This window comes from Diorhabda sublineata, chromosome 5, assembly GCF_026230105.1.
Source record: "Diorhabda sublineata isolate icDioSubl1.1 chromosome 5, icDioSubl1.1, whole genome shotgun sequence".
Lineage (NCBI taxonomy): Eukaryota > Metazoa > Arthropoda > Insecta > Coleoptera > Chrysomelidae > Diorhabda > Diorhabda sublineata.
Window position 1 is genome coordinate 27,378,472 of NC_079478.1, and position 16,458 is coordinate 27,394,929.

At 32.9% G+C, this 16,458-nt stretch overlaps 1 protein-coding gene across 2 annotated transcripts in view; it reads right to left on the reverse strand.

The window, feature by feature from the left end:
- LOC130443949 (neuropeptide F receptor) overlaps positions 1-16,458 on the reverse strand; it is a 139,850-nt gene that overhangs the window by 53,933 nt on the left and 69,459 nt on the right. For both annotated transcript variants that reach the window (XM_056778860.1, XM_056778859.1), the window contains exon 2: positions 4,881-5,177. In XM_056778860.1, the coding sequence (XP_056634838.1) occupies positions 4,881-5,075 (195 nt within the window). In that variant the 5' untranslated portion in view covers positions 5,076-5,177. The remainder of the gene's footprint in view (positions 1-4,880; positions 5,178-16,458) is intronic.

Genomic DNA, 16,458 nt, shown 5'->3' on the forward strand with positions numbered 1-16,458 from the left:
GGTAGGTAATACTAATGGCTATAATGTCCAGCGAATCACACAACAGCATTGACTTTGATACAATATAGTGGATTCGTAGTTGATCGAGGCGGATACCTACCCTAACAATTTTTTCTTCTGATTGTAACACGTGTTCAGTCGTAGAGAAGTGTTTTTGTTTTATTCACATACAGAGTTATCACGATACCTATAATGGGTATATACGTACTTCTCCATTAGGCCAGACATCATTGACCCCATCTACCTTTATTCCATTGAATCCCTATTGGAGTATATGGACGAAAGAGACTCAAGTAAGTTTAATGTAAACCTCTAAACTTCCACAAATATATACTGAATTTTATTTATTTTATGTTGCAGAAACTGCACTTGTGCCTTAGCCCTCAACTCTTAAGGCTGTCGATAAAATACCTTCCTGTAGGACGGTAAAGATTGACCATTATACAGAAATATTTTTTCTTCCTTCAACTTTTCATTTCTTAAGCCTCCATATATATTTTTCTTGATAAATCGTCCTGATTTTAGATCTGAAGACATTTGACTCAGCAGATAATGTAGCCTGCAAATTCTATACGTAAAGTACCAGAGTAGCACCTTCTTCGACTAATAAGAAAATTAACACAGATCGCTTTAAGCACCTATTCGAAAACAAACAACTATTTCATTCTATGAAAGAATTCGCCAATACACAAACACCCTAGCCCTTGAATTACCAGATTTCTTTCAACATAAATATTTTCCCTTGGACAACAAAGAATACCATATTCTGTACACGGTCGTATCCAAAACACCTATTGGCCTAGGAGCGGCAGTAGTAGAAAACAAAATACACAGATCTTCACATAATAGCGTCCATACTGGAGAGTTCTATACCATATTACAGGCATTAATCATCGCTAGAAGAAATCAATACAATATAACAGCCTCCATGAGCTCAATAAAAATCTTTGAACAAGTTTTTCTTAAACACCCTATAGGTATCCTTATTAAAACCACCTCATCCACCAGGCAAACGTATCAATCATTTGGATACCATTACACACAGTCATCCTAAGAAACGAAAAAGCAAACAAATGTACCAAAGAAGCAGCAAATAAGGAAGCAATAATTTTACGGGAAGTGATTGCAAACGACTATGAAGGAACAATCAAAACAAAAGTTCAGTACAAGTGGCAAAGTGGGTGGAACACATCGCAGTCGATATCAAAATCTCTAAAACCATCCGTCCAGCCATGGAAAAAGTCTTAAAAATCGTATGGACCAAATACCACTAAAGTGATAGATACACTCATATTTATTTAACCGAGAAAACCCACCAATATGTGAAGCTTGTAACGTTAATATAAACTTGAACTCTTATTGCTGAACTATCAAAAGTACAAAAACGAAAGACTAACTCACAATTTCCAAACACCATAATTTCTCTACCTAACAATAAGTATAATACCACAAACTCAATCAAATATCTTAAAAACACTCAACTGTATCATAAATTGTGAACAACCGACATATCGCTAATAACCTTTGCAGTTGATGCGACAATAAATATAAAAAAAAATTTCTCGAATTTACCCAATACTATGAACAAATTATCCGCATTTTTACTACGTTCTTCAAATAAGAGGTGCAGGAGAGTAGGAGCCTTGTTAAGAAAAAACACCTGGAAGCTCCTTACTGATTGTCTGATTTTCTTAAACTTGATGTTGCTGAAAAAGCTTTTGTCCAATAATACAAAATATATGAATTCTAAGTAATTTAATTGGCATTGTGAATGTTACAGAGCGTTGTTTCGTATATGTTACATATTGAGATTTCTCTTGATATATCAACATAGAGAAGCATAAAAGTATTTCAAAAGTAAAACCAAATGGAGAGTAGCGAAAGCTTCATGCAAATATCTTTTTTCGGTCTTAAGACATCTTAATAAATGTGTAACCGACCAGAATTTTCTTTAAACGTCTATAAAGCTTCGTCACAACGGAAATTAAGAATCTGTTTAGGGTTCAAACGTTCTCATAATAATATTATTATTGTCGTTATCAGTAACAATGAGAACAAATCATCAAATGAACCATGTAACGAAATTAACAATCAACTTATAGATAGATACGTAATTAGTGGCACTCTAGGTGCTCTAAAGGTTGTCCAAATGACCAGAATAGCAAACCTTGAATGGTAGTGGATATCACAAAAAAGCTAATGTTCTCACAGTGTAACCTTTCAGAAGTTTTAAAATAGAATTTCGAAAAAAGCTGTAAGAGTTTAACCTAAACCTTTCAAAACTGGATAAAAAAAGCTTAAGGATAAGGTCATACAATTGAGAAAAATATATATCACATACTTTTCGTACTTTGAAAATTTGCCTTCAAGTAGGTAGGGTCACAGAAACTAACTTGTAATTTAGGTCAATTTTTGTTGGTGAACAATATTTGCTCGAGTGTGAGGCAGTTAACAACCTGCCTTAAACTAAAATCATTTGTATAATAATGCAGATCATTGATCCCATCGAATGTGATTCCTCCAGAAAGACCAATAAGCACAATTAGAAATCACTTGATATGAAGTAAAAGAGGAGAATATATAAGCAGATAGGAAGAAGACTGCTAATTTATTTAGCATCGATCTCTCAGGTAAACGATAACGATTCAAGTATTATACCGTTGTTACGAGTAAATGTGACAAGATACTCCAATAGAGGAGATTCAGTTGATGAAGGGTTTGAATTGTGTAGTGATTTATCCCTTCTTACATGATAAGCTCTTTTTCTAAACCCTTCATCGGCTTTATGATTGATTAACACTATCTTATGTCACGACATAATTGAGTGTTGATGCAAATTTGCATATCCTACTAAATATTGATTTAGTATGTATTGTATGTATATCAGTTTATATATTATAATTATGTAATCAATTTTTGAGTTATCAAAAAAAATTATTTTTTGCTTATATTTGAGAATTAGGACTGGACATTTCAAAGGAAAGTCAGAACTTTACAATAAAAGTGTTTCGTTCATCTAGCGAGAAATAACAATATAGTGTAGTTGATTACTCTTTCCGTGTGAAATGATCGATTTAAAATGAAAATGAATCAGTTAAAGTCGAGAGATTCCCTTGTACCTCAAAAAAAGGGACCGTTGGTACTGTAACCTTTGTGGAAAGATGTATGACCACAAAAATTATATTAAAAGATCCTTCTTTATCATGACATCAAGCCGTACCACATGTCAATGATAATTCGATTTTTTTGCTTAATTTAAACTCAGTCTACTTTCTCGTCCAAACCGTCAAATTTGGTTGATACATAAACCCAACAGTTTATTATATTATAAATCTCATTGCAATATAATCCTATATATAATCCTATTTCCTTATTAATCCAAATATTGAGCACCACATCACCTCAACTCAAACCACATCTCTATCACAATTTGATTTCTTTCTCTGCGCATTTAATACGGAGGAAGCCAGTGGTTCACGGTTATCCTTTCTTGAATTGTTACACGGAAGCCTCAAAGCATGATGAATTGGATGTTGTGTAACTCAAAAGACATCAGATCGTATAAAATCTTTTTCTGAAGTTTGTATACTAGTGAAATAATCGAAACAACATTACGCATAGCCATATGTATAGATTTCTTATCAGCTCCAAATTCTATCAAACACAAGATATCCTTTAGTCAAGACATATAAACTGCTGAAGATCCAAAAAACTTTCATCATAAAATATATACAGGTATGTTGCTGGATCATTAGTAATAAATATGTCTTATCTAACCTGACAAAATCATTGAATTGAGTTAGTTCGGCTCTGCGTGATATTCAAAGAACAGTTCCATCCAATTTACAAGTTTTGCTTTATACAGGCGGAATAAGATTGTCATTCGCAAATTACGTATTGATCATGTCGATTCGAACACGGTTATCTAATATCATCATATTCTCCGCCAATTCCCAATAAAACATATTTTCCCTGATTGCCCACACTATGCTACGATATGTCGTTAGCTTTGTAACACACACAAGAAAGATATTTTAAATTCTGCATATGAAGTTTCTGGAGGGTAAACAGCTTATTTACAAAATTCAATCATATCTAGTCATCACTGAAATGTGAATTGTGTCTTATGATTCCCTCAACCAAACTGTTTCTACTATTTTTATGTGGAGAAAACTAATATTAAGTACTAATGGCCGTAACGTAAGTGCGCGTTAAATAGAGACAGAAAAAAACTTACTGGGACAAATTTAGTACAATTCAAATTCTGTCTTATCATAATATGTTGAAAAGGAAACTTTATACGACACAGCAAAACACAATTCTTCCATACATTCTTTCAGTCATTAATTCATTTGGGGCTCAATGTATTCTCAATCAACGGCGATACTACTATTCTTTAATTTCAATAATCAAATGAATTTTAACATATACCTCGTACATTGACTCCAATCCAGAGTACACTCTAAATATAAATTTGTCAATATTAATGTCCCGAGTGCATGTCAAATTGTCGATAATTTAATTTTCTCGAGTTCGCGAATGCGCACGAAAGGAAATTATGAGACAATTTGACATGCACGAGAGGGCATTTTGGCAGACTATTTCCTGAGAAAAATTTAATTTAAAATAAACAATAATTGTTCCTTTTCTTAAAATATAAAATTAAAACCAAATGATGTTTATTAATCCTAGACGAAAATTTGGCAATCGTGCAAATTATCGATAATTTGCACTAGTGCAGTATTACCGCTGAAATTTGATCGTTGCTAGGTAAACATAAAATATTACAGCTTTTTGGTTGGCTTCAATTTTTCGAAGGAAATAGTCTTTAATAATATATAGTCATGAACGTGTATTTTATGTAAACAGCTTTTACTTACCACGAGAGTGTTTCCCAAAGCTCCCATAATCATCAGAAAACAATACATCACAATGAGCGTCGAATATGCAGGCTCATCGATACCTTTATTCGTAAGGTATCTTTCCATTAATTTAGAATCTATATAATCGCTTTCATTGGATGTGTCGGTTGAAAATGTGTAATTTACATCGGTGACCAAATAGTTTTCTTCCATATTTCTTTGTTCTATAGATCGGTTATTCCTTTTATTCAGCTTGAATCATATCTGAACGTATTGTTTTCTTTCAGTAGTCTTCAAGTTTCATCCATATCCAATCTGGAAAAAAACTTAATCTCAGAAAAATTAGAAATCAATTGAAAACAACAAGCAGATGAAATTTAAATTATTGTGCCTTATTCATCAATGTTTTAATTTCACACATAGGGTATAATTCTAATTATTCGAACCCAAAACAGTGAAAAAGAATGAAATTTGCATTATAACCGGCATTTCGTACGCCCGCTGCCGCTGATATTATTTCTCAGTCTACCTTGTCAGGTAATTATCATTCTTTATACGAATATACGAACTAGTTTCCGTACATTTGGAGGGAACTTTTAGATAACTAGTCTGGACGTGAGAATACCTGCCTATTACAATTTCGACGAGCAAAACAACTACCTGTAGTGTCACAGCTCTTCTGGTGAAAATGAAGCGTGTATGGATACAACAATATCTAACAAAGAATTGAGTTTATGTGCTTTTAGAGCAAGAACTATAACTAGAATGGTAAGAATTTGTGAGAAATGTATTTGAATCAAATATTTCATGAGTCACTAGCAATTCAGTACAAAAAATTTAGTGGCAACTGAATTCCAAGTGTCATCAATTCGTGCACTGAGCTTGCCCAACAACATGTTAACGAAAAAACCATTGACGGACTGGTAACAGTTTTTAATAACGACCTTGCAAAATTGTACGAGACAATTATCGAGAACTTTTCGAGATATCTAGTGTTCATCTGGGTGAAGACAGTGAATACAAAATAAAGATGGAAAGCAAATAGCTATTTACTCTGTGCGTTTCAAATTGAAATGAGAGCGAGCAAAAGATAAACAAGTGTTACATGCTTGTTCCTTTGTAGTGGAGTTAGGTTGCAGTTTGGGCAGAACCGTCAATAAATATTTGTATAAAACCTTGAAATTTTCGAAAGCCGTGCTTGAGCGAATCGTGATATTGGCAAATACACAATAATTATTTGCGTACTTACCAAGTAAACGAGCTTTGCAAATTTCGATAGAAAGCTCGGCGCTCATATGACGTTTACAATGTAGAAGTACGCGAGCGTGGCTAAAATCTTGACAAATGAATGAGTGGTGTGACAGTCAATATGGAAAGTGGTCGTCAGGAAATTTCTTAGTTACTTCAGCGACTTCACCGTTGCGATGAGCTTCGCTCATACACTTAAAAGAGAATATAAACAAAACGTCTATTCGCTTCTGTAGGTCTTGGGGCCTATGAATGGTTGCTGTATAATCCAATTATTTATGCATTTGGTCAGAGCGCCTCCACAAGTATAAACAACTATGTATTTAACAAGTGTAAGAATAATCATGACGCTTTTGACTCTGGCTAATTTTTACCGACCACGAAAGAAAACCAGCGAGTGAGTAATAAGTGTATGAGTAGTCCACTCACATGACATACCAAGTACACGAGTCGTTTGAGCCCAGCTTAAGGCAAAGCGCAAATTATTGGGACACGTATAGCACGAGACTGGTGACACAGCACAGCACGTAGTTTTGAAATCTACAAGATTGAATGCAGTGGCGCAAATTGACGTCGCAGCGCGACCTGACACGACACGCGTGAGCTCACAGACGTGTCCCGTTGTAGTTCAGACACATTTTACTGTGCCATACGTCTGCGTCATTAGCAAGTCTTTCCTTAATTTTTTCACGAAAAAATAAGAGAAATAAAGTTAATAGAGAGCTTCACGATACAAAAAATGGTGATTATATGTAAACGAAACTGAAGAATCGGATTTGGAGTGATGTTGTAAATGATTTACATTTAAAATATGTGTTGACGGATCATCTCTTCTACTTCAACTAGTTTCGATTCATTCGAAAATAATTAGCACAATCAGTATCACTCATTTTGGTTGTAATTGTCTCCTGTGTTTTCTCTTCGATAGAATAACTTTATTAGGTGATTTCAATTTTTTTCTCATCAAGGAATAAAACAACATTTCCTCCTCAGCATCATCCAGTTCTGATTTAGAAGTTTAATAACAACAATTGTTTAGTTTGATTCACTCGGGTCTCAATATGCGGATCACCACCCAGCATGTGTAACATGTACGAGTCGCGTCTGTGTTGTCACACTACCTCACACATGCTATACGTGTCCCATTTTGCCCATTGCCTAAGCGTTAATGAGTTGATTTTGAAAACGTTTAGTCAAAACTAATGGTACTTGTCAGAAGAAATAGCCGTCTTATCAATTTTTTAAAATTGTACTGAATGTGAATATTGTAGGAAACTTCATCTAATCTCCGAAAAAGATATGTCCTGTAAAAAACACAGGAGTGAAAAAAAAGGATATGAAACAAATAGGAATTATGAAATAAAATTATTTTTAATCCGAAGAAACTCATAGATCTCCATGTAATCCATAAAATTCTTCTCAACCGTTAGTAACTCAGTCAAAATTGATGTGAGAATTGATATCAGAATTTATGCCAGAAATGACGTCAGAATTTATGCCAGAAATGACGTCAGAAATAATGTCAGAACTGACGTCAGAAATGATGTCAGAAATGTTGTCAGAAATGTTGTCAGAAATGATCAAAACGTGTTAAAAACTCTACAGCACAATTCTTCCAATTGAACAAAGCAAGCAATGTCGATTCGACCTAAATACGTCACATTCTCAGTTGAAACAGAGAAAAAATTTTCAAGAAGAAACATTTTAATAAGTGCTTTCACAAGATTTTTTTAAGAATTCCTAGTTATTAAACAAATAATCACAATTTGTCAATACAAAACTTTCACTTTCAAGCCCAAATAATTACGATTTTGTAAATTTTGATTTTATTTCTATTGTTGGTCAAAGTTCATATCTCTGTTTCAATATACTGTTTTATTTCAATTAGCGAGGCTCAGCTGCGATGGATTTTAAAATTTTTCTCATTATATCAGTTATCTATAAAGATATAGTTTCACTATTTACTCTCCCGGACTTTCCTTCAGCCTAGCTGCACTTACTTTAGAAAGGAAAGCTGCTCAATTACAAAGACGGATAAATCTCACTTGGAGCACAGAGTACCTCGTCCAGACCTTTATAAGCCTTGGCAAACCTTTACGTCTTCGTGGGGTGTGTAGTAAGTAACACTTTAACGATTCTTCTTCCCCTCGGGCCAACGGCACACTTTTCTTCTATTAATTGATAACAAATAACTGTCTTAGCCTTGTGCTGGTTCGGCACTGATGACGCCTTCCACTTTCAGAATAGAATCGGTTTGTTTAGTACTTATGTTATTGCAGTAGTGACAGCCATAATAAAAATAGTCGCAAATAATCACCATTTATTACACTCCTATTGAAAAACAGGATGTGTCGCTCTTCAAATTATATATTCCCGAAAAATACCCAAATTTATATACATTCATGAATTTTTCTTTTTAATAATAATTTTTTTAGGCTCAAATTAAAATAAAATTAGTTTTATAAAACACACACACACATACATATATTTCCTTCTCTTTCCATTATCATTCAAAGGATGAAGTATCACCATTTATATTTCATTCAGCAGTTGTTTCCATGCTTGCCTATCGTGTGCATGATGCATACTCATATTTATTAAGGGTTTTGTTTGGTGTACCCATCTAGTTGGAGATCTGCCTCTTGGGCGTTTGCCATCTACATTCCCTTCTATGATTAACCGTTCCATTGTCCCTGATCTTCTAGCTATATGTCCCAGGTACTGCAGAACCATGCGGTTTATTGTGGTGAGCTTTGTACGTGCACCAATTTTTTGTAATACTGATAAGTTGGTTCGGAGTTCTGTTCATGATACAAAGAGTAGTGTATAAACCCACATTTCGAAAGCCTCTATATACGTTGCAATGGGGAAGAGAAGACCATCAACAAGACGGGTTTTCATTGTTTTCTTGATAGATTTGTCTTTCCATTCGTAGCCTGCAATTTCTGATGTTTGTGGAGAATTGTTGTCTTGTCTATCAGCTATCATTATTTTCATTTTAGATTTATTTATTTTTAAACCATATTTTTCGCTGATAACAGACTGGTCATTCTATTATTGCTGGGATGTTTGACGCTATGATCAGTGTGTCTTCGGCGTAGCGCAGGTTATTGATCCTCTTTCCACTAAGATGTATTCAAATTAACTCTCAATGATTCAGTACCAAATTTAAACACTGATAATAAAATATATTAAATAGTTACCAGTATATATAATAGGATAATTCAAATAACAGATAAGTATATTCAATTTTTCAAATGTATTTCATTATAAAATTATTTCCATTATTGAATCGTATAGAGTAAAAATAAATTTAGAAGTCAAATGTCAATCAACATAATAATCCAAAACTGAGATTGGACTTTTTCGATCTTTGCAAGATATCAGGAATTTGCCAGATTTGTTATAAAATAAGGAATTGATTTGTAATTTCAAAGAAAATAATTAGAGTTTGCTTAGAAGAAATTATGTTTAATATAGAAAAATATAAATGAGGAGGGTTACATATGATAAATTTAAAATTTAACTTATGAAATTATAGTTAAGTTGAGTCAATAAAAATTATAAATTATTATGTATCAAAGGAACATATATGGTTTATTTTTGTGAATGTATTTGTGAACTATTGAAATAGATAGTGATTCAAAAATACTCATATTTACATAAAAACACAAAATTTGTGGTTGTGTAAATCTCGATGGTTTTCATGACATATGATAAAGTAACAAGAGATTGAATAACAATCTAACTATAAATACGAGAAACAAACGGAAATGCTCTCTTACGCTAGTAGTTATTGACGCTCTCTTAGTTGTTTGAGCAGTTTGTGTGTTTCTTTTGGTAAAAGGTGAAACGGGGAATAATAAGAAAGAAATTATTTGTGTCTCTATATAGAACACCCTCATATGAATAAATTTAATAATCACATTGAGCAAGAAATAACACCATAAACCAAAGATTTCTACAATTTTTACTTTTTACCAATATTGCGAGCGTATTTTTGAATGTTATTAGCAAATTATTCACGATGGTTTTACGTAGAAGTTCAATGAACAATTTACTGTACAAATATATTTAATGTTACCACTTCTTTCATGAAGTACCTGGTCTCCGATTTAATTACCCGTCACTGGAGAAACTACTCTATGATGACGGTATTTCTAATTCATTTCGTGAGATGAGGCATGTCAGAACAATATTTACGTAACTTTATCACGGTTCCTCCAAATATTTTGAATTCTTTTTCTTCTAACAGCCGAAATAGTTCCCTTCGCATACTATAAAAACTAATTCAACTCTCAAATTTGTTCGAAGTTTCAATGGTTTATATATAACAGGAAATTAACAATATTCGGCAAAGTTAATAATCGAAAGATGGTACAGTAAACTTGGTATTTGGCTGTAGATGCTGCTGAACAGGTCTCCAGATCAGACACCCACGAATATCCTGTTTTGCAGTTGAATGATATTACATTAAACTTGATACCTAGCAGCATGCCAATGCAAATGAAGCTGGACTGATGTTCGAGACAGAAAGCTGCGAATGTCTTGTTCGATAGTGAAATTGAGCTGAATTCGAATTGGTTCAGGTTAAACATCTTCAAGTTTTGTTTCATAATGGAATGTAGCTACAGTGAATGTTTGGATGGAATTAAACGCGATACAGATGCTTCTTAAATCGAACAAAAGGTTGATTAAGACAATTATCGTTTTGTTAGAGGGAGTAAAGTTTGTTGCTACAAGTCTCACTAGCAATGGGTACGAAATGAAAATGATAATGAGTTCAAGAATTAGTCAGATTCCATAACGTAGGGTGAAGTTACAATAATTCCAAGGGGTAGACAGTATCTATATATTATATCATTATATTTCCTATACCTTCGCATTTGCTCATATTATTCCGCTAAAGCGTCTGTTAATTAAGAAATTGGGGCACGAAAAATTGAGTTTTTGAGTTCATTTTGATGTACTGAGATGTTGAATTTTGAAAGCTCTATATTTGTCGGAAAATCCATAATTAAAATCGACTATTTTTTCGAACCAAATTAAATTTGGTATACAATTCCAATTTCAGTTGAATCGATCTAATCTTAATACTGATGAAGCTAATCAATCACGATGGCAAATCAATTTCTTGTGGAAATAGTGAAATACACTTTGGTAATTTACGCTTTTGTTCCAATTTTCTTGTTTGTAGCCATCTGTACTGTGGTCAACTTAATTGACTGGAAGAGTAGTAAATAGATTGAAATTGAAATTAAATGACAAATATCAATCTTTCAGGAAATGGACACTTTATAAATTGTTGGTCTATGTTAAAAGTTGATAAATCTTGCTCCTGTGTATCGAAGCTCGCAACTCTCACAAATATCTTTTAGATATATTGACCTTTTCATGCTCGGTAACAAAACTGATTGAAAACGTTTTTTGACAGAATGCTAAGCGTATAGTTGAAAGGAGAAACTGCAACTTTATTGACAATTAATTATTAGCACAGCAACAGCTCCTTCGCGTATATTGAATTTAGGAAATTCTTAATTGCACTGACAATTTCATCAAGCATCTTATTTTGATTGACAGGTTGGAGGAAGTGGAAAGTAACGTTCGAAATTATTTAACTGGAAATAATTTACAAAGTACATAGTCATCAAAGTTATGAGTAGAGCTCAGTACAAAATTTATTTTCGGGAATTTGCAGCCGATGATGCAAGACCTGTCAATGTATATGAGTAAATTTTCAGGTAGAAAGCTCACAGTGGGGGATATCATGAAAATGAGATAAAGGCTCAATGTATTTTTAGAACTCGAATCCAAACCAGACACCAAAAAAAAAACAAAAAAATAGTAAAAAAACACAAAAAATACAAAAAAATATTTTTCCAAGATCCTAGGTTTTCTGAGTCACCCCACAAAAGGAAACCCACCAACACGGTAACTCCGCATTTCATGAGCAAGTGCTGAGTTATACATTTTTTCTTGCCGGAGAAGGTAGGAAAGGGTTTACCCGATACAGTGAAAACACATACACACATCAAGGCTCCCTAACTCTTAACAAAAACTGCAACGCGAATGAGGTTAATAACCTGTCAAAATGACAAGAAATGGTGGAATGTTCTTCTTCGCATCAATCCGCGGACTTATACGGGAGTAAATGTTAAGAGGTACGGGACTTCAAAGGTGCAACAACTCTGTTTGTGTATGTGTGAATTGGAATTTAGAATACATACAATTAATTTGTTGGGTGAAAAATAATCGATAGTGTAGGAAAATATATTTTTATGATAATTTCCCTGTAATGGTTATTGACTATGATGAATTTAATCAACATATTTTCACAGTCGAGTTGAAAATTATAAGACACGCCATAGATATCCTAACTTTTTATGCTCTATGCTATGACATAAAAATTCAATTAATATAAGGTGGTCATGAGCTAAATTCATTAAATTCGATATTATTTGCGATATTGATAGGTAAGTAAATACTCATATTATTATTCTTAATTTAGTATGATGTTTTTTCATTCAACTTCATGTTTATGTACATCGTTTATTTGTTTAGGTTGTTTATGTAATGGTGGTTTGCTTCATAAGTCCAGTCCACCAATAAAAACAGTTTCCCTTTTTATTCCTTCCATTTCTATCGACATTGATTCACTAAGACTAGAATTTTGACCATTGATCATGAACAGTTGACTAAACTGATATACAGAAAAATTCATTTACAAATGCAAGAACTGACGCTCAAGTGGAAATGACTAGTGCACGGATAGTAGATTTTGAGTACGAATTTTTGAACACAAATGGTTTATTTCGTTGCAATATATCTAATGTATGTTCAGTAAATGAGCGCTTCGGAGTAAACAGTACTACTACTTGTGAAAGTAACATATATGGTGTTACAAAAACATTTAGTACAACTTACGACGCAAAAGAGCTTGACATAAATAAAGCTTCGGTGGTTGATACGAATGTTATTATAAAAAACACCAAAGACATTGTGATAGAGGAGATGATTATAACGTATAAAGAACAACATAAATTAGCGGTTGAAGCTGGTGGAGTTAATTTCAACATTGCTAAAATGTCACAAAATACCTTCGACCCTCATACAAATACGCAATCTACTAGGGTACTGGGTAAAATTCGTAATATGCGAACAACAACGAATACTTGTAGTAGTTGAACCTCAAAATTTTTCATCTGAATCAGTTTTATTATAAAAATATTGGTTTTCATTATCAAATCCGTTATTATTATATCTGTCGGATAATTTGTCATGTAATGTTTCTTTAGTCTTGAAATCTAGATATTTAACTGTTTCCTCTTTTTTTTGCAAAACTTCAGGAACTAGGTTCGGCCTATGGAGACATTTTGCGAACTTTTCCCTAACAATACCTTGAAATTATAAAAAGTTAGACATCAAAAGGTCAAGTCAGTAATCAAAAGAGGCTACGAATACTTGTAATAGGGTGAAAACCATTTTATGCTCTCCAAGTAGCGGTCAACTGAGTAATTATCCCAAATCATTGCAGCACGTTGTAAAAAATGAATCGAGGGCTGTAGAAAAATTCGAAAACTTATATAATATAGAGGTAATTGAATGTGGATTGTTTGTTGATTAGGAATATAAGTTTGGCAGCTTTATCGGACGGTCTAATAGGATAGGACTTAATGAGCTGAAGTATGAAAAATTTCACCATTTTAAGCCAGTTTTTATGGTATTGAAATCTAACCTTGAGATAGAGTACATGGATAGGACAAACCTTATTTTACGTTCATGTGACGAATTGTCTAGTCTGAATTTTTTCTAAAGGTGATATGTTTACACCTTCTTCTATGTTCGTTGAAGCCAAATTACATTAATTGAAAAAATTTGTTTTGTTAGACGATAGATCCATTTCAATAATAAAAACAGCATTAGAGCACCTGTCATTGTTTTTACTCGCAAAGTAGAATACATTCCAGAAAATATAAGAAGAATGTTATGAATTTCATGATTGACGTGTGCTATTTGATGTTATAGTAATTATATAATTTTTTTCACAAAAACGGATAACAATGAAATGTTACGATGGGAATATCTATTTGGAAATAATATGAAGGTCGACCAAAATAGATTTAGAATATCAACTAGTTTATTCTAATATTAAATGAAACAATAAAAATGATTTGTTGACTATATTGAGCTTCGATCAATAGATAATAGCTTTGTTAACGATAAGTTCCCTATATCGATTTACTAGCATCAGCCCTTTCTCACAACTTTTATTAATTCAAATAGCAGCGTATAAAAATCTGTATACAAGCTTATCAATTTCTAATAAATCTGTTCATAATATCAGCAAATCATCCACAAAAATCTATACATACAATTTGTTTGGATCAATACATTTGGAATACAAATAGTAATTATCAAAATTTGTGTTTCAGCATTTAGCGCTATTCCTTCGTCCATAAATCGATTTTTTCAATAAGCAGAGTGTCTCAGAATTATCTTTTGTTTTAACTGGTAAACCCATGAACACTTTTTCCCCTATTTCTACATATAAAAAAGCACTTCTTATATCCATCTGATACATTGGTTGGCACAACTTATTTGCTACCACTAACAATATTCTGATTGTCGCCAATTTAGCTAGAGGAACATGAATATAAAATATACTTTCATCACTCTCTTGTTTCAAGCCACAAGCCACTAGCCTCGCTTCAAACTCACTATTCATTTTTATCTTGAATACCCATTTACTGTCCATCACCTTTTTATTCTTTGGGCAAGGAACGCTTTCTGCCACTTAGCTCTGTTCTTATTTGTCTGTTCATATGTCAGCAGTTCCTCTTCCGCAAAATAAAAGGATATATCTTCATTGTCAAATATATAGTATTTCACCCATGAAGTTTATTCCATTCTTCTTTCTCCTGTTCTAACAAAATCCTCAATATTATCATCATCTGACTCATTTGAAACCTCAAAATTTTTATTCACTTTATTATCATAATATTAGTTTTCATTATCAAATCTGTTATTATTACCTCTGTCAGATACATTATCATGTATTGTTTTCCTTGAAATCTAGAGATATAACTTTTTCCTCTTTTTTACAAAGCTTGGTAATTTTTGAACTCTCTATGCAATAAAAATAACGACTGTATGCATTTCTACCTACTCTCTAAATTATTTCGTAGTTTCACAGTATCCCAGAAACATTCTTTTTTCTATTTTTTGCGTAAAGTTTTGATCGTTTACTTTTAACTATATGAATAGAAACTTCTGGTCCAAACTCCGCCTGCTACTAAAAAAGTTCCGCCATTTATAAAAAATGTGAAAGGCGCTGCCTGAAAAGCGCCTCGCAAGTTTGCTGAATTCTTAAAATTCCATAGTAGCTGGACATTGCCAATCTAGGAAGCCAATTTTCGAATTTGTTCGTAACAATACGTTGAAAGTATAAAAACTGATATCAATGTAACAAAAAAAAAAGGAATTAATACTTGCTTACTTTCAAAGGATGTAGGACTAGAATAAGGTATCGACTATCCAAACAAATTGGTTGAGGATAATTAATGGTTCGATATAAAACGTTTTTTCAGTCTAAAGATTCTTTAGATAATTAGCGAGAATTAGTAGCCTAAAAAGCATAAGTATTCAGATAGACGATTTGCAGAAGTTCCTCATTTATGCAAAGGGCATTATGTGTGAAGGTGGTAGACATTTACAGTATTTTCAACACTTGTTGTCAATGTGAAATGTTATTACTATCTGACATCTCAAAACACTACTTAGTGGATGTACTGTATCATGGAAAAAATGAAACAAATCAAAGATCAAATGAGCTGTAATAACACTTTCGCCAACTAATATTCATGATCAATTTCACAATTCATTAAATAAATAAAAAATGAGTTGAAATTTCCTAGTACCACATGATATCCTCCCTGAAGGACTCTATATATGGTAGAAGTATGTTAAGTTTCTCATGACCATCCAGTATATTCTGACTTCATAAACCGTGTAGTGGTATGAATATTTCAATCTATTCTAAATCGACTTTGCATATTCATCTAAATATCAAAGTGAGTTATTTGCTTCTAACACATTAGTCAGCTTTTTATTTCATGCTACAAAAAGGGGAGATCCAGAATTCATGTTTATCCGGTTGTTATGTAGACTTGACTTGAAGACAGGCGCATCCTTGAAAGTTTAATTAGCATTAACGTTATTCCAACAACACAATGAATATTAACAGACTACGTTCTATCAACATCAAAATATCAATTCAGGAAAGCGACAAGACTAAGTGAAAAATACAAAGTGATAACTAGTTCTCACTAAATCAGTGAGTGAAATATAA